Source organism: Athene cunicularia (genome assembly GCF_003259725.1).
Source record: "Athene cunicularia isolate RWA chromosome 4 unlocalized genomic scaffold, athCun1 chr4_part3, whole genome shotgun sequence".
Classification (NCBI taxonomy): Eukaryota; Metazoa; Chordata; class Aves; order Strigiformes; family Strigidae; genus Athene; species Athene cunicularia.
Genome location: NW_020799100.1, coordinates 15,494,678 through 15,516,981, shown reverse-complemented (window position 1 = coordinate 15,516,981; position 22,304 = coordinate 15,494,678). Strand labels below are relative to the sequence as shown.

At 39.5% G+C, this 22,304-nt stretch overlaps 1 protein-coding gene and 1 long non-coding RNA gene across 2 annotated transcripts; both read right to left on the bottom strand.

The window, feature by feature from the left end:
- Nucleotides 1–5,884: 5,884 nt before the first annotated feature.
- BRS3 (bombesin receptor subtype 3) lies at nucleotides 5,885–10,646 on the bottom strand. The gene is made up of 3 exons (XM_026848680.1): nucleotides 10,088–10,646; nucleotides 7,093–7,444; nucleotides 5,885–6,493 (listed from the first exon to the last, which is right to left on the bottom strand). Exons 1-3 carry the CDS (start codon nucleotides 10,516–10,518, stop codon nucleotides 6,086–6,088), a joined length of 1,191 nt encoding a protein of 396 aa, XP_026704481.1. The 5' UTR covers nucleotides 10,519–10,646; the 3' UTR covers nucleotides 5,885–6,085.
- Nucleotides 10,647–19,730: 9,084 nt separating this feature from the next.
- On the bottom strand, nucleotides 19,731–22,175 carry LOC113480106. The gene is made up of 3 exons (XR_003398430.1): nucleotides 22,088–22,175; nucleotides 20,521–20,682; nucleotides 19,731–19,866 (listed from the first exon to the last, which is right to left on the bottom strand). It is a non-coding gene; the product is annotated as an uncharacterized LOC113480106 (long non-coding RNA).
- Between the last annotated feature and the right edge of the window lie 129 nt (nucleotides 22,176–22,304).

The following is a 22,304-nucleotide window of genomic DNA, read 5'->3' as shown; positions in this document are numbered from 1 at the left end:
GGGCGGAGGCGCCGGGGCGGGGCCGGCGCAGGGCCCTTCCGTGTTTACGGCGCTCCGGAGCGGCCTTGCCCTTTTTCCCCTCTGGCTGTAGCTCAGTTTCGTCACAGGCAGGGCACTGGCATGAGGGCGGCTGGCCCTTTCTGCGCCTGCTCTGGGCGGGTGGGCCCTGTGTGGAGACTTGCTCCAATTTGACCTACGCGATAAAAGCCTGCTGAGGGGCACAGAGCACCGAAAGTACTTCCTCCGGTAATGGACGACACCGAACAGTCCGGTTGCCACTGTCAGTTGAGGTGGTGTGCAGCTAGCTGGCCGTCATCTGTCACTGACACTGAAAGTCTGTATATCCTACTAGAGGCAAAGACAAAACCAAAAAGAGGCAGGTGACACGAAGATGGTGTGCTAAATGTCAAAAATTCACCTTGGTTCTTGCTTCTCCCATGGAACAGGTTCCTGGTGTGAATGGTTTGAACAGTTGAGCTTCCTGGGGAGAACAAGCTGCTGCCCAGGTCTACCCGGGTGGCACAAGTACCTGCATTCCCCAGGACAGGGGTGTGACAGGCTGAGGGTGTCCAGCTCCAGCCGCTGCACTCCCTTTGGAAAGGGTTGATAGGCTGGTACAATGCAAGGGATGAGGCTTGTTTTCAAAATTTTGAATTGGCTTGCATTAATGAAGTCTGCAATTAGATATTAATCAGTGCAGTGCTCTGTGGATCCTTAAATATTTAAAATAAAATTTTCTTACTCGAGTCAGTTCTTTTAAAAGACCTTCATTGAGTGCCATCTAGTGGTTTTCACAGTGTAATCCAGCGTTACATCAAAAATATAATTGCTAGAGTATGTATTTAAAAAGTATTTTTATTTAGAGGATGAAGAAGCACACTGTTTAGATTTTGTTTTTCAAAATTTAACCTAGAGCTATAGAACCCAGCTATTAAAACGATGCCCATGTTTTAAATGAAAATTTAGCTGAGCAGCTCCTTCAGAGCTGGCAGTGGCTAGTTGCCAGTGGCAAAGCAATCTTTGCACTCAGAAATGAAAATTATATTCAGTACAGAGGTTTTCTGGAAATGAGTATTCCAGGAACAAATATATATTTACTGTCATACAGACTGGAATGATAATAAAATCAAAGACACAATCCTGAACTTGTGAAGCTCTGTAGAGAGAGACATCAGCTAACTGGCTGGTCAACAGACTGTCAGATGAAATTGCTGAGGATATAAATATAGACTTCTAGCAACCCTTGGCTGTTCCACAAAGAACATCCAGCCTAGTTAATGACTTCTTTAATGCTTCGAGAATTTTCTCTTGGCAGGGCTATTACGATAGCTGTCCAAAGACTGTTTTGTGATCACCTATAAACTGACAGTTTAAGAGACATTCATAACAGCTCTCAAATAGGTGCAGGATTTTGGCAAGAGGCTTGACATATACAGTGTTTACTTATAAAAATTGGAATTGTTTGGAAGTAATTGGAATTGTTTGGAAGTAAGAATCATAGCATTAAACATTGTAAGAGTGATACAATTTAAGATTTAAACTGCTTATTTTATTTTGGCAGAGCTTTTTACATTCATAACCTGAGTAAATGCAGTGAAGTCTGTGCCCACACAGTAGAGATTTCCCTAGTGTACAGATCTGCCTACAACAAGTCACTGGGGCACTGTCCTGGGGAGTAGGAGATCCACGTTTAATCCCAATCTGATGAAAGTGCAGGGTGAGCGCATGGTAAACCTGATCTGCACGCTTTAATGTAGCTACGAGGACAAACTACCTCAAATTCCCTCACACTTCCCGCAGATACCAGCATGCGTGATGGCAGCTACTGTGACACAGCTTCTTACCGTGTTGCCACCATCTGTTCTCATCCTCTTCAGTAAAGACAGCACAGTGAGCCAGCTCAGGGAGCTGATTCGGCTGGAAGCACGTAATTTTTTGGGGTCAAGACAGCTTTCATCTGAATCACATCCTTGAAAAGATATAATTCATGGCTGCATTAGCAGTGCTGCTGCAAGCTGCATGTTCTGGGGATGGTGCGAAGAGCTCGAGTGTTACACAGCTCAGATTAATCTAAACTGTCAAGAAATGGTGTTTTAAATCCTGACAAAACGTCTGGAAGTATATATTAAAAGTAGGCATTAGCGTGATGATTTTGTATCTGTATCTGACTCTTCTGTGTGATAAAAGGCAGTCTTGGTTCATCAGAGTTGATTGTTGGTCTAGAGATACCACCTACTAAAATTACTGAAATCATGTTTTTTGTAAAGTGGTGTTTTGCTATCCATTAGAGGAGAACCAGCAATTCACTAGTTTACACTTAATTAGGTAAAGAGTTAACACTGTTTTCTTAAGATGTTTTTTATTAAGGAGGCAGTAACTAGTGATTAAGTACAGAGAGGTTACTCCTCTTCGGGCTTTCATTGGGGCTGGAGCCTGTAGTTGTAGACTAGTGATAGTAAAGAGGAGTCTTCACCGTGGGAAAAATGACAGGAGCAAATCCAGACATGCTAAAATTTCAGTACTTTCCTATGCTGATAAAGGCAACTCCACAAAACAGTTCACCTTGTGTTGAGGGGACCATCTGTGGCAGAGCCCATAACTAACTGCTGATTAGAATCTGATTTTTTTTTTAATTATATGTACCACTAATTGAAATGTGTAAATGCTGTAGCTGTCTGTAACTTTAGCTTATTCTTTAATTGTAATATTCTTAGCAGAAACACTTGAGTGTCAGCCAGCAGCCCATATTTAACTATGGAAAATAAACCAATACTTTCTATGAAAACAGGAGGGTGAACTTTAAAAATGACGATAATTTCATAACTGACTTTAAAATTCTGTGCCATTTGCTGGACACACAGTCTATTATACTATATCGATGCTTTGACATGTTTTTTTTTTTCATTTTTGTGGATTTTTTTTTTTAAACTAACCCAGTATCTCGTAGTGACAGCACAAATTAGAGTTATGATACTAAACCTGTTGCTAACACCAATTATTATGTTTATATGTAGTAAAGTTCTTAATGTGTGCATCTCATTCACAGAGCAAACTATCAAAAAGGTACATCCTAGAAATTGTATTTACTTACTCAGTAAGACTCCACATGAACAAGATCTTTGATGGAGTCTTGCCTTTCAGCATTTTGTGCCTTTTTTCTACCTATTTTCACCATTGTGGATATAAATAGTAAACTCCTAACTATTCATGCCAGTTCTTTGCTAAATAGCACTCAACATTTCTGTAAATAGACATTATTCCCATGTGCTCTTATAGAATTACACTTGTATTAACAAGGGGTGAAAAAATGCTTTTTTGGAACACTAAGAAAGGATTGCAAGGGAACAACCCTTTTCCCTTAAATCCAGTTATGTTAATGTGGAGACATTTTATGGATAATTATATTGGGGGAACAGATGAAATTAATAACATCAGATTGTTTAGATAAAAATAAATGTTGACCAGTGTACCACTCCAATACAGCATGTCATGAAGATTTGAAAGTACAGAATTATAAAAGCATAAAGAATACAGAATAGATAAATTATGGCTTGAAGTATTGCCAGTCTTTAACCAAAACATCTGCAGCACATAGCAAAACCATCAATTTTGTAACAGGATAAATTAGCATTAAATAGACCATCCAGTTAGAGAAGTAGTTACACAAGCAAAAAAAGCTGCATGCAAAGCAAGGAAAATGGTGAATTAGGAAACTGGTTTTTAAAGGCTACTGTAAGGTGTAGCAAAGGATTTATTTCGTAGTTGGAAACTTGGTCTCCAACAAAGACAAATTGTGAAGTCCATGTGGCAGATTTGTTTTCTAGAGGCTTTAATAAGCTAGAATAAAGAATGATGTAAGGAACTGTAATGTTTGTTGATTTTTCTTTTGTTTAGAATTCCCTATCATAAGATCCAGGAAGATAAAAGTAGGCTTGTAAGTGTGTAGGCTTATTATTTCAGTCTCACCCTGCAGCTCCATTAAGAAAAAAGAGAAGGGGAAAATATCAGTGCAATATGCTTGTTATATTTGTACACAGCTCTCTACCAGAGAATGTGTTATATTAAGACAAAGAGAGTAAAATAACTTCTCTGGCATCTGCCATAAATTGTGCTTCTGCGCTGTCGTATTTCCATTTATTTCAGTGGTCCTACCCCAGTGTACAACCGGTATAATAAAATGGAGAATCCATTTGAAAATGAGTGCTTATAGCCTTGCAGCATGTAACATGAGGAGTGCAGTAAAATAAGGCCAGGCCTGATGGGATTAAAATGAGCTATCATTAAACTGGTTTAAGATGACGACAGAGGTTGTATTCCAATGTCCTTGGGATTTATAGTTTGGTTTTATTATTCTGATTAGGGCAGTCAACAGAGAGAGATTGCAAATAGATTTTCTGCATCTTACAAAGAACTCAAATAATGTTTTTTTGAATGGATGGATTTCCATCCATGTGTTGTTATGGGCTCTGTGTAGCTGGAGGTGTTCTGTATCTTCAAGGGGTAGTTAAAATTCAAACTTCTGTGACTGGCAGCACTATTTTATTTATATAGTTGCAACCTCTCTTCTATACTTCAACACACAAATTCTTTTTTGAGATACAAGTCCCTTAGTTTAAGCAATGGAAAATCTATTGTGGTTTCTATCACCAACTCCCACAGAGCAAAATTTTAGTTCAGAGTATACAAACTTCATAAAAATAAGTGTCATTCAACATTTTTGTAATGTTGGGTAGGAAGAGTTACCTCCTGTATTTCCTGATGGAAAGAAAGTCCCTGCCAGCAGTGCTGCTGAGCTTTTTAGGGATGCAGAGGCTGCCCATGATAGGCTGTCCCTGACTTGCCTCTGCATGCAGAGTCATAAAATCAGTGGATTTGAGATTAGAAGGCCTATCTTATACAGACAATCTGCCCTAATATTAAAAAGGGATACTATTTGAATAAGTTGAAAAATAGAAAATTAGTACAATAGAAAAATACAGTTCTCCCAGCATGCTTGAAAATGTGCAGACCACTTAGATATGACCATGTACACTACAGCAGGAGTGGATCTGTGGAGGTAAAGGGTTATTCTGACCCCCCCACGCTGTACACTTTTAGGGGCTTTACTTCAAGCTCACTCTAGTCTGGTTCTGTGGACTGGACACACAGTTTCATCTGAGAGAAATCCAGGTTTTTCACTCAGGACCACTCTGGGAGACAGAGCAAAATAAGGCAGGAGGGGACATTTGAGCAGTTGGCTTCAAAAGTGCACTGTAAATCCAAACTAGAACTCTAACACAGATCCACCCCAATTTCTTGATGTTAAATCACTCTAACAATAAAGAACTCTGCACTCTTGAGATGTTTTACCCATAGATGGCAAAGAATTTTACGAGAGTGATTAAAGATGATTATAGCTTTTTAAGACAGATGATCACCTGCTGGCTCCCTTGCCTTCCTTAGCAACTGAGAAGGGGATCTTTTTACTTAGCAGTCAGCTCTGACCCAGAGTTTCAAAGTAAGTCACTGAAAGAGCAAAGGCCAGTGTGGATCTGGCCTATAATGCTTTTTCTTTTTTTTTTACTACAGCGTGCTACAAACCTTAGCTTTCTTTCATTTTAACATGCTTTCTCATGTGTTTACCAATTTTTTACATTCGAGACAAGAAAACAAATAAAAATCAGCGTGGTTGATCATATTGTGAAGATACATGGTTTTGCTTGCTTGCTGTAGATGCAAGTACTTGACAGAGAAGGCTCTCAGTCACAAGTCAAAGAACAAGTAACCAAGAACAAAACCATCCTCACAGCCAATTCTCGCACCAACTCCGCTGACTTGGCCTGCCCAGTCCAGAAATTCCAGTTAGGAATCCGAGTTTGTGCTTGGGAACATGAACAATCCCTTTGAGCTTACACAGGAAAGTTCAGCTGTTGCAGCTCCTTCTCCCACACAATTTGTTTTCTTTATTGTATATTTAAAAAAATGAAGAAGTCCTGATGAAAACTCTGTCACAGACAGGACAAGGCATGGCACATCTTTACAGGATCCCAGTAGTAGTGGCTTGATTGCAAAGGCTCAGGTTCTGTCCTCCTTCATCCCAGGCAGACTAAACGCTTTCCTCTTCTTTTGTGATACTATAATCTGTTAGCAGCGTAACACTGATTTCTGAGCCATGCGTGCTGCCTGTGACTGACAGGGCTCTGGTAGGTGTGTTACTGTGGGTAGCACTGGGAGGCTTTGTACGAAATTTTGCCTTGCAGCATGAGACTTGCTTTTTAAAATGTTGCCGGAAACTTTTACTCAGCCAATAAAGAGCAAAAGGATTGACGCAGGAATTGCTGAAGGCCAAGACACGGGAAAAAATAGTAGCTATCAGATGAAAGGTGGAAGCATCTACAGAAGCATGGTATGTAAAAGAGCGGTACAGGTAGAGGATGTGGTTAGGCAACCAGCAAAAGGCAAACAAAGCAACAAGCACCAGCACTGTTTTTGCAACTCTCTTGCGGGATTCAATCTACAAGAAAATAATGCATATCTGGTATTAATAGCAATTAGTAACACATGTTTATATAGTTGGTGCTGATTTTCAAAGGGGTCTAAAAGTCTAAATACATTAGTAACAAAAAAAGCAAACAGGGGAAAAAAAAAACCAACAACAAAACCCAAACAAAACCCCAGAAAAATAAATTATTTCTCTTGTTTTTTTTTTTTTTTAACAAATTATTTCCAGTGCGGAGCACATTCCCTTTCCATTATAATTCAGTGGCAATCACATCTAGACTAGGATTTTAAAGTACAGTCGTTAATGTCTCAGCTCACATGGATGAGGTCTCAGTGTTTACCATTCCATGTTTTAAGTTCTGAGTTTAATAGGGTCATAATAAAGCAAACCAAACCCCATCCCTCTTTAGGAAAGCATGCAGACACAATTAAGTTAATGAGTCATGAGCATGTGCTTAAGTGCCTAGCTGAATCTGGATTGCTAATATGGCCTGACTTTATGAGGCTTTTTACTCTATTTTCAGGTAAAAGTTCTGCACTCAAGAATTCAGACTTCATCAGCATGGTAGATTTTTGGAAAATTGGATACTTTAGTGCTTGATCATAGCTTACCTGCTTACGGGCATGACCATGTTCTTCTGCTGGCATGTTGGATGTACTTTTATATAAAGTTCTGGCAATAAGAAAATAGTAGACAGAAATGACAGCTAAAGGTACGATATAGAACACTAAGAAGCAAACCAGGGAGTGAGCTTCCTGCAGGATCTTCTCAGACACAGGATAGGGAGCACACGCCTCAAAAGTTACATTTTTCTCAGGATTGCTGAAAGAATACAGATCTGAAAAAACAGCCTCTGGGATAGCAAATATCATGGAGATGATCCAAACACAGCCAGCTTTACAGCAGGTCTTTAGCAGCGCATCCGAAGTCTGCAGTTCCAAGGGCTTAACGATGGCTCTGTACCTAAAACCGACCAACATAGTTGTCAAAATAAATACAAACATTGTGCAAGCACCTACACTGCAAACTTCATCTCTATTCTCACTAAACTAAGAGTGGTAGAATCGTCTTGGAAATGAAAACATACTAGCTCTTTATAATTAAGATGGAAATGTAAAAGTTAGTTTTAAGCATGTATTTTAATGGCTTGGCTGGCAGGACTTGTTATTAAAGCTTTCCTAAGTAAAGACGACTTCTACTGTTTGGATTAGGAGGGCAATCATCTCTCCTATTTTTATGGTGCTGCCTACAAAGGTAAATGAGGGAATTAGTATGCAAAACTGGTAAAGGTGTGAAACAGGTTAACTATTTTATAAATACCTGAAACCAAGCCTGTACAACCCTCCTTTATTCCACGTTCTTAAGGTCCCAGCCAAGTGCAGTGATCTGATTCAAAATAATGCTCCAGTATTCATTCATATTTATAAAACAAGAGGTAACACTGCTGTTGATTCATGGCTGGGATTCTGCAGCATGTGGACTGAGTCAGACATATGAGAAAAATCTGGGTAAACCTACAGATGTGCGAAAATCTGTGTGGAAATGGGACATAGAAAAAGGACCAACTGCCACGAAGGTGGATGAAGCACTGGAAACAATATACCCTGCTCCCAAAGTATCAGGGACTCTCGATGATGCAGAAAGAAGAAACCCCTCCAGGGGGGCACAAGACTGGCATGTAAGGAAAGGCAGTGAAAAAGGATCCAAAGGATAAGACAGCTTAGTTGTACCATTTTGCACAACCTGAGGATCTGGTCTTTTTCTCATCTAGGCAAATTTAAATAGAAAATTGAAAGCTGAATTTCTATTTATCAAATAAATAACATTTTTATTGACTTCAGGCTCTTCTAGCATATTGGAACATGATTAGCACTGCGCACAAGATGGATGGGCTGAGCTTTCTCAGTAAGTTTGCCATATAGTTACACTGTGAAAATGTAGCATAGAGTATTTACGTAACAGCTACTAATACAGAAGCAAGCATCTAAATCATAGAATCATAGAATAGTTGGGGTTGGAAGGTCATGTAGTCCATGACGGATGCTGAATCGATGTCATACAGGACCAAGACCTTGGAGCTATGATAGATAGTTCAGTGAAAACATCAGCTTAATATTCAGCAGTAGTAAAAAAACCCCACACCAAACCGTAAAAAACCAAACAAACAAAACGAAAAATGTTAGGAACTGTGGAGAGCAAAAGAGACTACTGTGCAATTATCTGTATCTCTGGTTCATGCAGCTCTTGAACACCATGTGCTGCTCTGCACAGCTTAACTCAGAAAAAAACATGCTAAGGATGGAATAGAACATGAATAGTCTGGGTGAGCATCACTGTTTCTTCTGGCACAAGAGTCAGGGCCACCAAATGAATCCACGTGCAAAGCAAAAAAAAAAAAAAGTTGTTTATGCAACAGGCAGTGAAAGTCATTGCTAAACAAGTTCAAGAAGAGAAATCCGTTGAAGTTATTAAATAGACAGAAACCACATCTGCTCGGGAGGTCATCTGAAGGTTTAGGGTATAAAGGTAGTGTTGGGTAGTGGTTTTTATTCTTCCTATGTGACTTTTCTTGTCCTTATACTATACTACTGGTGGAGGCTGATACTGGCGTACATGGACCCTTGATCTGACCCGGTGTGGCCATTCCTGTGTTGGCTGATTTTTTTTTTTGGAGTACAGTAACGGTAGCACCGGCTAAATTCTGGACACATGAACTACTTGCTACTACATGCATAATTGCCGGCACACAAGATGAAAATCAGTTTCTCTCTTAATATTAAAATTCATTTTGGGGTTTTCTGCTCCTCAACATGCTCATGCTGATTGAACTGAAATCTCATCTTAGTTTTGTTCATTCGGAAAAGAAGTGCGTGGAAACCTGATTGTTCAGCAACTCCTGACAGCGCTGATCCCTACTAACAGTGCTGTTATTGTAACCTGGGTTTAATTTCAGGATCTCCGGGCTAAAATACCTCTGGAAAAGATATAAGAACTATAAGAGAATATATTCAAATTGTGTCATGTCACACTAAGCACTCGTCAAGCTGAAAATTACTGTAATATCACATTAACATCAAATCATGAGAGTCATTCGTTTGCCCCCCCAGTCTGTCCTGTGTTTTCTTTTGGCTTTTTACCCCACATGTCAATCTTCTACATTCTAGGATCTTAGAACCTCACTGAGTGCATAGGACAAAGGATTTCCACTCAGTCATTATCAGTTTTTTATTTTTCATCTTCCTGACTACTTTAGTGCACCACTAGATAGCACCAATATACTGTCTTTTCCCTGTCTTAAGAAATTTCCCTTTTCCGTGCAATTGAGAAAAAAGCCCTGTACTGTTCTTCAAGCTAATAAAAGGTCAAAAGACTTAGTCTTTCTCACTTCACTCCATTAAAAAGAACCGCTCCAATTTTTCTAACACACATTTTAAAATTAAATGGGAAAGAGGTTGGTTGGGTTTGGTTTGGTTTTTTTTTTTTTTAATTATTATTCTATTACAATGTTACATTTAATATTGTGCAAAATTATAATTTCTGTTCTTTTATTCATTTCTAATTTCACACCTGCAGTATCTCCTGGCACATCAGTTGCATCAGACCCACCTGTCAGCACTGAGAACAGTCAAGGTAAACACTGATACTCCAACTGAGGTTAACTGGATAAAAGAAAGCAGCTTGCACCCAATTCTTCCGAAGAGCCAGGTATCCACAATATAACGTGTTGCATCTACAGGCACACAAGTTAATAAAAGCAGTAGGTCTCCAAATGCCAGGCTGGTGATGAAGATGTTTGGAACCGTCTGCATTGATTTAATCTTGAAAAAGACTTTGATGAGTATAGCATTTCCAAGGAGACCCACTGAAATGATCACAGCATATGTAACATAAACTGTGCATAGTATTTCTAATCCTGGAAAGGAGTCTTCGGTCCATTTCTCATTTGTGGTTTCATTATCAATGATTGATTTCAGTTCTGTACCATTTGTAGATGCACACCAAGTCTGATTAGCTGAATGCAAGTATACTTGAGACATTTCTTTAACTGTTTCTTCTCCTCAGGCTGGACTTAAACTGACCAAAAAATTGTTTAATATTTAGCTTGCAGCATATCAGCAAGGTCAATAGAAAGGTACAGATTTGTGTCTGAAATTAAGTTTCCCGTTGCACATTAACTACTTTCATCCCCTTCTGGGTCTTGAAACATGCCTAGGAGAAATGCACAGAGATCTTGTTCTGAACTGTGTAGGAGGTGGAGAATTTTTTTATTGGCTTTTCAGCTAGTGGAGCAGAGAGGGAGGAGGAAAAAAAGAGAAAAGGGGTTTCTTTAAAGATGTTAGCTGAAATGATGTTTTTTTTCTTGGAGGTATCTGGCAAGTAAATATTGTATTGTAAGTGCTGTAGCATTAGGGTTCAGATATTACCTAGCAGATGTTGGTTAGTATTTTTCAAAATATTCTAAAAAGGAAATAAAATTAAAAACTGAAATAGTTTTCTCAATTATACAAGGAAGTAGAATATACTAATTTAATGCAAAACTCTACAGTATGCCTTAGTGGCAGATAAAATATCTCAGAATATATGTAGTATTTGCTGAAAAAGCCACAGGGACAGCCTGTGCTTGTCTATGCTCTGATTAGTCTTTCTATCACAGTAATGCAGTGACCTTCCAAAAGGCATTATAAGATCGAAATTTATGGCCATAATCCTGCTAACACTTTTATTATAGCTTAGGTTTGTCCCTTGAAACAGTCCCACTGCCATCAAAACCACAATTTATACTGAAGTTTGAACAGGTTTATAGGTATTTGCTGTACAGGAGTCTGTTACCTTGCAATAATCCATGTATTTATTATCTTTGAATGGTACAACTGATGATTCAAATCTTCCGGGAGAAAAATAACTTTTCGTGATACAATCTCAGTCAAACATGTTGGTTCTGTGGGGTTTCCTATCTTTAGATTAGTCCACAATCAAAACTTAAACTCTGCTCTGTGATGAACTTTAATGTAAACCAAGGTACAAGGAATGTGAACTATGGAGTTAAATCTCCTGAAATTAAGAAAACCAAGAACTAAATTCTAAATAGTGGAAGTGGAAAAGATATCAAAGGACTGAGCTTTATGCTTTGAAAATGAAGATCAGTAGCTGGAGTATTTTTTCCTCCAGATTGTTCTTCAGCTGTGACATTTGAGTGGAGAAGGTACCCTGCTCAAATCACAAAAGCAGTCTTACAGCTGAGGCCCTTTATCTTTAGCTGCACACACAGACACGCATAATCAGGTTTGTTTCATTTACTTAAAAATATTCCTCTAAGTACTTCTCATAAAAAGTCTAATTTTCCCTCTCTCAGTCTCAATGCTTGCAAACACAACTGTGCCATAGGTATCAGGTGGTGACAGACCAGATGGTAGATGATAGATCAGATGGAAGACCAGTGCTGTAGCCAGGTGGAAGAAGGAGTCACTGATATAAAAAGGATGTATGGGTTAAAAATTCCAATTACATTTTTTGAAAGTGCTTTTAGAAGAGGAGTTCTTGTCACGATCAACCATAATATATCCTTTATGCAGGCACAGTATGTAGGTTGCTCACAGATTTAGGTACCTTTGAGGATGCCCGATTATGTTGTCCACCCACACTGGCGTAGTAGTGTGTATTATATTTAATATAGAGTTCATCAGCTGTAGGAGATTGTGACAGCTTAATGTCAGATAGTTACATAAAATGTTTGGATTTCCTGTATAGAAGAAGTAGGGTATCACCAAACATTGGGAACTAATTGCTCTCCACCAAGTGTTGAATACTCAAGGGTGGCATCTGAATGAAACATCAGGTGTTTGGCTGAAATGAAAATTTAGCTGAAAGAAACTTATTACTTACTCTGAATTGCTCTAGAGGTTGGTGGATGCACCAAAGTTCAGCTAGCAGCAAAACTCCCAACCTCGTACAGTCCCAGAGCTTTCAGAGCCATCTGAGAGATTAGGGCTGACAACATGAAATCTGAGGCTGTTTTTTCTGTCACTCAATCATTTTGTACAGCAGGATGGAGGACCTGAACTGATAGCCCTCTGTGTAAGAGATGATCCAGAGGACTGCAGACTCTTGAGCTATGAGATGCTCCCAGCAGTTGCTTTGGGGGATGATTCAGCTATGAAGGGAAAGGTGACAGACCTCCCAACCCATATTTAAACCTCTTGAGGACACCAAGTGCCATAGATGAAAGCTACCCCAGAAAGCAGCAAGGCTTAAAATTCTGTTCAATCCTGGTACTTTATGTGAGGTTTATTCCAAACTGGACCTGAATTCATATATCGGAACCTGAATGCTCAGTCTGATGCTTCACACTTTAGAAGCCCACATGGAAACACAGACACATTTTCTCTGCTCTCCCTCTAATATGGGACAGTACCTATGTCTAACCCAATTCACAGCAGCATGAAATGCTACCTGGTTTTATCTTTCTACTGAGAGACTGTATTTTTCCCAGCTTTGTGCCTCCTTGGGGGAATCTGGCAGAAGGAAGCTCCTTCATTTCTCATAATTCTTCCTGCAATCCTTTTATTACTGCAGGTTTTAGCTAGTCGGTCAGGTTCTCTATGGAGTATAAGATACTGACTTAGGTGATTGTTAGGACACGAAAAATGCTGGTTTGAAAAAGCACACAAAATAACATTCTCTAGACCCAACAAAAGCCTGAAGGGCAGATAGTAAACATCAAATATGCAACTCGTTTATGATGGTAGAATATCAGTGTTTCTGTTCATCAATTTTGTGTGCTCTTCATTAGTGTCATGGGTAGAAACCAGGCAGGAGAAAACACACCGTGCTTTTAGCACAGATTCTGATAGCTTTCAGTTGCGCAAATCCAGCTGAAAAGGAAGAGAATGGCATCATTATTTCAAACAGTAAACAACTCTAAGGCATTATTTTAGAGCTCTGTCTTCTGGTACAAAGAGAAGAGCAATCTGGGTAATTCTGGCTATTGTTTCAAGTACCAGGCTTCACAGAAAATGAATATTCCTTTTGAACTCTATGCTGGAAAGAAAAAAAAAAATGATTGAAATACTCAAGAGTATATCATTTAACTGTATTTTTAATGCAAATTTTCTGTTTTAATGCAGTGTGACTGCTGACTTAAGTCATTTCCATGTGTTGCGTAATGTCACCCACTCAGAAAAATCTTTCGGAACCATTTGTTCTGCACCAAGCCAAAATATGGAGAAAACAGTCAAAATCTTAACTCCCGTTAAAGAAACTGAATTTCCCAAATGGTAATTATTTTGTGTAGAGCATTCTTGGTATTTCAGTGTACATTGGTCATGCTTCACTGATCATTATTTACACAAATATGCCAAAATGCTTTGTAGCTGGAGTTCTAGGAACACAAAACTGATACACACTGAACTACAGCTGTATTAGCCAGCCTGTTTTTTTAAGGTTTAGTTTAACTCACTTTCTTAGGCCATTATTTGTATCATTTCTGCATAGAACTATTTAGTTGTCTTAATTCTTCTTTTATGTCTCAAACTCATTTTCGACCCTTGCTTTGATTGTCTCTCTTAGCAATTTCACCATCTGTTTATTGCTGGCTGATGTATCTTTCTGTCTCTCCACTGACTGAACTGACGTTTATGTTCTTCGGGTGTTAACAGCAGAGATACCGAACAGCTTGTCTATCCTAGTCCTGAATTTTGGTAGACTCTGTTGTGTCATCCTCTCTTATAAAAGGCTGTTTTCTCATACTAAGTTCTCTTGTACAAATGAGCCTCATTGCTATCCGTATGCCCAGACTGCTCAGCACAGAGCAGGACTCTGCCATTGGGTCACCACAGACATATTCTTCTTACTCCTCCCTGGAGGTAGAAAACTGTCAGGAAGTCTAGCAGTCTGCCCAGATCAGTGTAAATCTTTCAATTCCAGCAGATCTCAGTAACCTTCCTTTTGGGTTGTTGTCTTCTTTTGGCATAAAGATGAACGAAGACTTTTTGCTCCTCCATCAAGACGTCCTAACACGGAATCCTTTCACAACTCTAGGTTATAAGCTAGACTCTGCAGTTATAACTAGAATTATGTTATCTGAAATATCTTTTTCTTCCTAGTGTTTTCTGAACGGGCTTTGCCACCTTTCTGTTGAGGAGTCCCTGCTCTAGAGATGACATTCTCAGAGATGGGTCTGTGTAATTGCCTTGCTTCTGACTTGCATCTCTGTTGCGGCTTTAGTGTCTTCTCTTTAAATTGAAATTGCAAATAGCATGACAAATAATGGCAAGATTGGGGGACAGAGAGTATCATAACTCATGTCAGTAGTGAGAATGAAGCTTTTATCTGACAGCCATTTGATGGTCTGTATGACTTGTGTGACTGTTCCCAATCCATTTTCTAGTGTTCAGGCAGGCAAGTATTAAATAGGGAAGCTTGAATGCACACCCAGAGTGAGCGTCGATGTCAGAAACAGCGGCCCATGTTTAGAGCAAATTACTAACACACCCAGGGCTGTTTCCAGTTCTACTCTGTCCTACTGTGAGAACGGGAATGAGTCATTTCCTTCCGCTACATCTGAGTCCCTCTCTAAGCAGAGAGAACATCACCTCCCCATCTCGCCAGGCATCCATTTTAGAGCTACAAGTGTCAGGCAGCGGGGAGGGAGGTTCCATAAGGCACTGCCTGTGCTGGATTTCTTCATCTGGTGAGCACAAGTGCTTGGTTTTGGTGTCTGAACATCAATCTGATGTTTTTCACCCTAAGTGGGAACATTTCTCTCCTGTATTTTGATTTTTTACCATCGCCCAGTGTCCTCAGCAGTTGGAGACAAAACAACTACCAAGTAATTAAAAGTTAGGAAAATATATTTTTAGGAATCTTTAATGACAATTTCCTTGGCTTTGTCACATTTGTAGAAGAGTATAACTATTCATTGTCAAAGATTACCCATTTAGGAGAAAAATACATTGGTTTATTACTGGTTTAATCTCCCTATCACTTGTGTGGAGTTGATTCTACATCAAGGGCAGAAGGAGCTGTGCAGGCACTGAGACTCAGGCCATCAAATCCTGCAATAATGTTTGATTGGAACTGCATCCCTGTTCTTTAGAACTGAAGATGAGCTATCCAGTTACACTTTCAAATACCACAAAACTTAGCAGCGCGTTTAGGAGCAAAAATAACACCATCCCAGCCCTCAGTGTTACAAAGGTGAGATGGAAGGTCAGTTCAGATGAGCTGTCAGGAGCAGCATTCAGCAATACAGCCACAAGATGGATTATCTGCTTGGTTGAAATCTAAAAAGATAGCTTCTGGTTTTGTTACGATGTCTGTATCAAGACTATTCAGTGGAGTTAGGGGATCTCAAGGATCTCAAATGCTGACATTAATCAACAGTTTCATGTTCCTTTTAACCTGTTTCTCCATTCTTACATCCCTTCCAGCATCCTTTTACAAGAGTTTCCTCAGCCAGTTTCAGTATTGGAATGGCCAATGAAATACTGGTGTCGTTTCTTGGAAAAGAGAGGAAAACAAGCACTGTAATGTGTTCTTGAATTTCTGCTGTTACAAGAACAATGAGGCAATAAAGTAATATAGCAAGCATCATTCTTTTGGGCATCCTTGAAACTCTCAATGATACATTTAATTTAAAACTGTTAGAGCGCCATTACATGCTAAATACTTTCTGATACCTAAAAGCACAGAGTATTATGCATTAAGAACAATCATCTTACACAATAGGTAATTATCTTCCCAGTATTTTGATTTTTCATCTCAAATCATTTCTCATAATGTCATTTCTTTCATTGTCCCAATAATAACTGCCTGCTAAATTTAGAGAGAATTACACATCTTGGGCGTAAGTATTGCTAACCTGTATTGCTAACCACTAACAGAGATTCATAAACCGTCAGAAGAAAACTTAAACAAGCTGTACTGACCTTTAACTGTTATCCTGTGTAATATTTATCTATCACATCGTTATCAAAGTGCTGTACATACATTGAGCTAAAGGGCAGCTTTAGCCACTTGTCCATGAGGAGGCATCAAAAGTCTCCAGGGACCCTTGAGTGAGCTGCCTAGACCTTGGATCTGCACCACCTTAGTATGAAGGGTGGTGGAGTTGTGTGCTGGTCTAAATATGGGAGTAAAGATGGGAGTGGGGAGGGTTTTGCCCGAGTCACCACAGCTGCTGCAGTGATTTTACTATCATATATTTTTTCCTTTTGCGTTGTCTAACCTATTGTTAACAACCCACTGAGATCTGACATCAAATGATTGCCTTAGATAAATATACTTTCAGAAATCCTTCTCTCATTGGTTTAAAATGGAGCACACATTTCTTGGTGTATATTATATATTGCTAAAAATAAGCAGTCTAGGAGTAAATGAAAATGACTTAGCAATCAAAGGAGCTTTTAGATTGCTGCTTTCTCAGAGAGTGAGCAGAGTCAACTGATACGATGAAAACCGTGGGGAGGAGGATGTGTTTGTGTCGGTAATGCACCGTTGCCCGTCAGGTCATGTTCAAGCCAGACCTGCGGAAGCTGTTCCCATCACTTAAAGTTATTAGGATGTGAATCACAAGCACATAGCAATTTTTATTAGATTTGTCTTTGCGCGTGTCCTCTCCCTGTGAAAACCATCAATGCACAGTTCTGTGACAGAATGTCAGTGTAGATATGTTGGAGAAGAGCAAATGTAATGGTGCTGGTGTGGAAGATGTTATTTCAGCCCAAAGAAAATTACACATCTTCATTCTGGCTGACAACCTAAACAATGCCATGCTTGAAACATAAATGATACACTGTTTAACTGGAAAAGCCATTAGGCATATGATGGAGAGTGGAAGTAAGCTAACTGCCTTCCCAGAACAATTAGCACTTGGCATTTTACACAAGCATGTTGACAGGTTTTTAAAAATTTACTTCCAGATTTTGCTTTTTGAATAGCAAAAAAAAAAAAAAAAAAAAAAAAAAAAAGAGTAGCAAGAATGGAGACCTGACATCCGTACAGCCTGCTCTTCTTCCCACTATTACACCTCCGAAGCAGGAAACACACCGATGGATCTGCCCAAGGAATGGCGTTTCCCACCATTTCTCAGAGAAGTCTTAAGTGTTCTATCACTTTTCTCACTGCTTGTCCAGTTTCTATCCAGATCTTTGTTGCTCCTAATCATTTTATAATATTATGAGGACATTTAGCAAAAACTTTAGAAAGCCAAGGTACATTTCATCTTTTATCAGGAATGTAATAAAACAATTAGAGTATGCAGGAGACAAGGCCAGTCTCATGTTGCTCTCTTATGAAGCCTCCTTTTCTGTCTTTTTATTTTAAATTAGAGTAATATAAAATAGAGTTGGGAGGACTTTCAACAGGTCTTACCTTCCATCCTTTGCCCTAAGACAAAATCAACTTTATTTACACCGGTTCTGACAGATATTTGTCTTATCACTATGAGTGGTTTTTAAGATCTGCAGTGATGGCAATTCCATGTGCTCTTTAGACCACTTTTTTTCTTAAATTAGAAATTGTTACCTAATGTGTAGTCTAAATTTAATCTTATTACCTTCTGTCCTGTAAATTGTATGCAGAAAGAAATACTGCATGAAGGATGAGGGTCAGAGCAGGGTGGTAGAGAAGGAAACAGGTCAGACTGTCCATCCACCTAGACTTAGCGATATCATAACATAGACAAACTGAGGTAAAAGGAACTCGGGGGAGGACTAAAGCTCCGGTTTCTCTGAAGAGCTCCGCAGCCCTCTTCCTTACCCTCCCAGGCCCCTCCCTGGGGCGTGCAGCAGCCAGATTAGGGGCACGAGGGGAGTCAGGCACAGCTTTAGCATGAAGCACCGTGACACGGCATGTCCTGCTTCCATGTGCAAAGCAGGAAAACTTGTATTCAGCAGCATTGTGGAACAAAGAGTTTACTAATGCAAATAAAGAATAAAGGCGGAGGATAATAGTTGAACTGTATTTTATATTAAATTTCTTTCTCATTGAAAGCAATTTCAAGTGGGTATGAGGTGGAACTTGTTTGCATGGTATTAATGCTAACATCTCTCCCAGAAAGCCAAGGAACTGAAGGTGATCTGTCTAATTTCAAGTAGGCTGGCTGTAGCTACTGTACATTGAAATATTCATCTTTTTCCACTAATTGCTGTGTAGGAGTTATTCACAGAATGAAAGAACCTTTTGTATTTGCTATCATACATACCAGTTCTAAGACATTGCTCCATTATGTTTTTCTGCTTCTCTGTCATCAGTGCAGGTTAGTATTTTACTATATTAGCAATCACCAAAAAATCTTTACTTGAATGATGCAGAGAAAGGCATTAAAAGCTGAAACTAGGATGTGATTGAGCAGGCAAGTTACCAATTCAAACACAATTAAGTTTCTCTTGTGATGTTATGAAATGGAGTTTACATTCTGCTGTATTCACGGCAAAGTATTACTAAAGGGTGAACTTCTTAGTCACCACCTCCAAAGGCAGTAGGATTTTATCTGCTATTGTTCCACTTTTGGTTTTTTTGTTTGTTTGTTTGGGGTTTTTTTGGGTTTTTTTTTTTTTTTTTCAAAAGAGGTAATCTGAAACCTATATGGGACACATGAGTACCCATTAGAGGTGGGAATTTCAGTTTTTCTTGTTTCCATATTACATTTGAAGGTACTGGGCAACATTTTCAAACATTTAAACATGCATCTATATCTCTTTAGAGATCTAAATCCAAGTCAGCAGTGCCAGCATGTATGAAAATAAAATCATAAACTGAAAGGAACATCTTGGAAAGATGCGTCTAATTTCTTAATGTATAAGTTGATCAAAGTCCATCTCAGAGAAAGTAAAGGAAGATACTGATTGAAGAACCTAGGTGTCCATGCCTGAGACAACAAGCTCAAAAATATGACTTGAAACTCAGTATTATGGGTACTAGGTTCTGATGATAAGTATCAGATGAATAAGGGAGCAGAGGGATGGCAGGAGGGTGTAAAGAGAAAAAAAAAAAAAAAAGAGGACAAAGTGTGAGAAGGTCTGATTATGTTTTTAGTCTCTGTTTAACATGGGGGCTAATCTTGGAAACACGGGGGGATCAGATCCTTATCTGGTCAGTACTGACACGCCACTGAAGCCTAGAGAATTGAATCACGGAGCTCTGTAATTGTGTTCAGTGATAACTGTACAGTAGAAGTAATTATGTAGGTCAGTGTTTATTTCTACATGCCACAAAAGAGAATCATCATTAGATAATCAGAAGAAAACAAATTCAGTATCAATGAAAAAATCTTGCTTTCTGTGGATAGTGCAGCCCTGTATCCATGGGTGGCATTCTTCGTGAACAAGAATGTTTGGTCTCACCATCTTCTGGAGATACAGCACTGGGGTTGTAATGAACTTCAGCTATGGAAAAGAATTAGAGAAAATATTGCATTATAACAATTTGGTTTAATATAGATATTTAGAAAGAAACCTGTCTATGCAGAACTCACTGATTTAATGTCTTTGGGGAAATATCAGAAATCAGTTTCTTTCCAAAAAACAACCAGGAATGTTGGGTGCTTAGGAAAAAGCCTTCCTTTTTTCAGAATATGAGTCTGCAATGGTTTCTTCATCTTGGAAGGCAAAGCCTCCTGCTGGGATTCTTCTGGATTAAACAGGCTCACAGCACGTCCTGTTCAGTTTTCTGTAATCCCCAAGATCTTCACTCTTTTGGGAACGCATGAGATGATAGACTATAGTGCTCCCAACTGGAAGTAGGGCTGGTGAGAATGCCAGCCAGCTGGTCCAGGCTGGAATATCTCTTAGGTACCTAAGGTGGAAGCTGAGCAGAGTCCCCTTGCTTTTGGAGAAGAGCCATAGCAGGACCTTAAGGGCTTTATTACTTTCCTTAGTACAACAAAGGCCACCTGTAATGAGGCCATTAACCCCAAACTGAAGTCTTGCACAGATTAAGCAGTGGAAGGTTTCCCATTTATTTCCACTAGTTGGGACTTGTGAGTCACCATACGAAACCTGTTTCATTCTCGTCTATGCAGTACACACCGATTTTCTTACCAATCCTAAAATTTATATCCGGAGAAGTCCTGGGAAGGAAATCTGAGCCACTGAAAGTTGAACTTGTTCCATTGGAATTTAGACTCCACAAAGCCTGGGATGGTGATTTGTGGTTTAAATGCCTTGGTGTAGATCCAGCAGTTGCACCTGACCCACTCCAGTCTGAAACCAAAGAGTGGAAGGCACGGGAATAAAATTCTGTGTGGGTGTCACATCTCACACTACTAGAGACCAGGGAGGAGAAAGGTCTGGGCCTGTTTCTTGTGCCAACCTCGTACCTACCCTGAAGCCATGGGTCTCCGTGCAGCACAGTGCACAATTCCTGCTGTTAATTATCACACTAGGTCTGTCACACTTGTGCAAGTGGAGCTGGATACCACCAATTCAGTCTTCTATTTCCCCTTTAGGGACCCAGTCTAGTAATACTAATTTGGATAAGGGCATACTAAAAAATAAAGGAGGTACACAGAGGAGAGGAATGGCAGCCTTACCCTTATTGTGTCATACAGCATCCCTCTGACTCATGCTCAAGGGAGAATACTCTAACATGCTACTTAGAGCATTCTTGCTGGATGCAAATGCAAAACTACACATTCCTCAGCAGCACACAATGCATGGGACTGCTGTGTTAATACAGGATTTTCAGTCTGGTTTCCTGAAAAGACTGAACTGATTTAGCTTCTCCTTTGTTCTACACATTCTTACCAATTCTGATAGACACCCAGAGGTACTGAAGTTATTAAATTCTTTCACGTTTCTATGAAAAATCAACATTACTGGGGTAGCCCAGAATAAGCCATTGCACATGTTATTTCTTACTGAGCTGGTAGATAGCAGAATCTTAGAATAATTTAGGTTGGAAGGGGCCTTTGGGAGTATTCAACCTTCACTCCTGCACAGAGTTGGATCAGGCTGGTCAGGCACCTGTCCAGCTGAATTTTGACTCTCCAAGGAGAGAGACTCTCTCCATCACCTCTCTGGGCCACTGCCACCTATTTAACTACCCTCATTGTGAAAAAAATGTGCTTCCTTATAAATAACGAGAATTTCCATAGCTGCAACTTATGTCTGTTGCTTCTTGTCTTCTTGCTGTGCATCTCTGAGAAGAGTCTGTCTCTTCTCTATAACCACCCCTCAGATAGCCAAAGACAACAATTACATCTGCCTTCCCCTTCCCAGGCTGGGCAAGCCCAGATCCTGCATATAAAAAATAGCTACTAGTATGTCCAATATCCTGTATAAAGTTCTGGATCTTGGCTTTATGAAGACTGGAAGGCCACCAAAAACATAGCTCACATAAGAAAACACTGAATGGCATGCGAGAACAGAATTAGAGACCAAGCTGAAATCTTTCTTGCAAATCTGCTTTTTACTGCATGCTGTCACTCCATCATCATATCATATAAGCAGTTAATGGAAGAGGACAAAAACCTATTAAAGAACAATTACCCAATGCAGTACAGAAAGGCTACTGAGGGGAGCCTTATTTCTTAACATAGAACAAATGTGATGCCAGTAGCAGGCAAAGACTTACAAATCCAGCTAAACAAACCCCCTCGATGCTTACCAGGATAATTACTCAGATGAAATCTTCCCCAGCAAAAGTGTACTCGGCACTGCTTCACTACTTCTTCCTTCATTAGGCAGTGAAACACAAAGATAAAGAACCCTAAAGAAGTAAGAAGAGAAATGTACAGGTTTTCAGGTGGATTCTCCAACCTTCTGTCCCTTTTGTAAACTTTTTGTATGCCACTTAGTTACTGGTTTATTATGTATGGGGAGAG

Coding starts and splice junctions, on each gene's coding strand:
- BRS3 (XM_026848680.1), bottom strand. CDS start 10,518: ATGTCTCAAGTATACTTGCATTCAGCTAATCAGACTTGGTGTGCATCT. Junction 7,445..10,087: donor ACTGTTCTCAGTGCTGACAG/GTGGGTCTGATG, acceptor GGTCGGTTTTAG/GTACAGAGCCATCGTTAAGC. Junction 6,494..7,092: donor ATGGTCATGCCCGTAAGCAG/GTAAGCTATGAT, acceptor ATTTTCTTGTAG/ATTGAATCCCGCAAGAGAGT.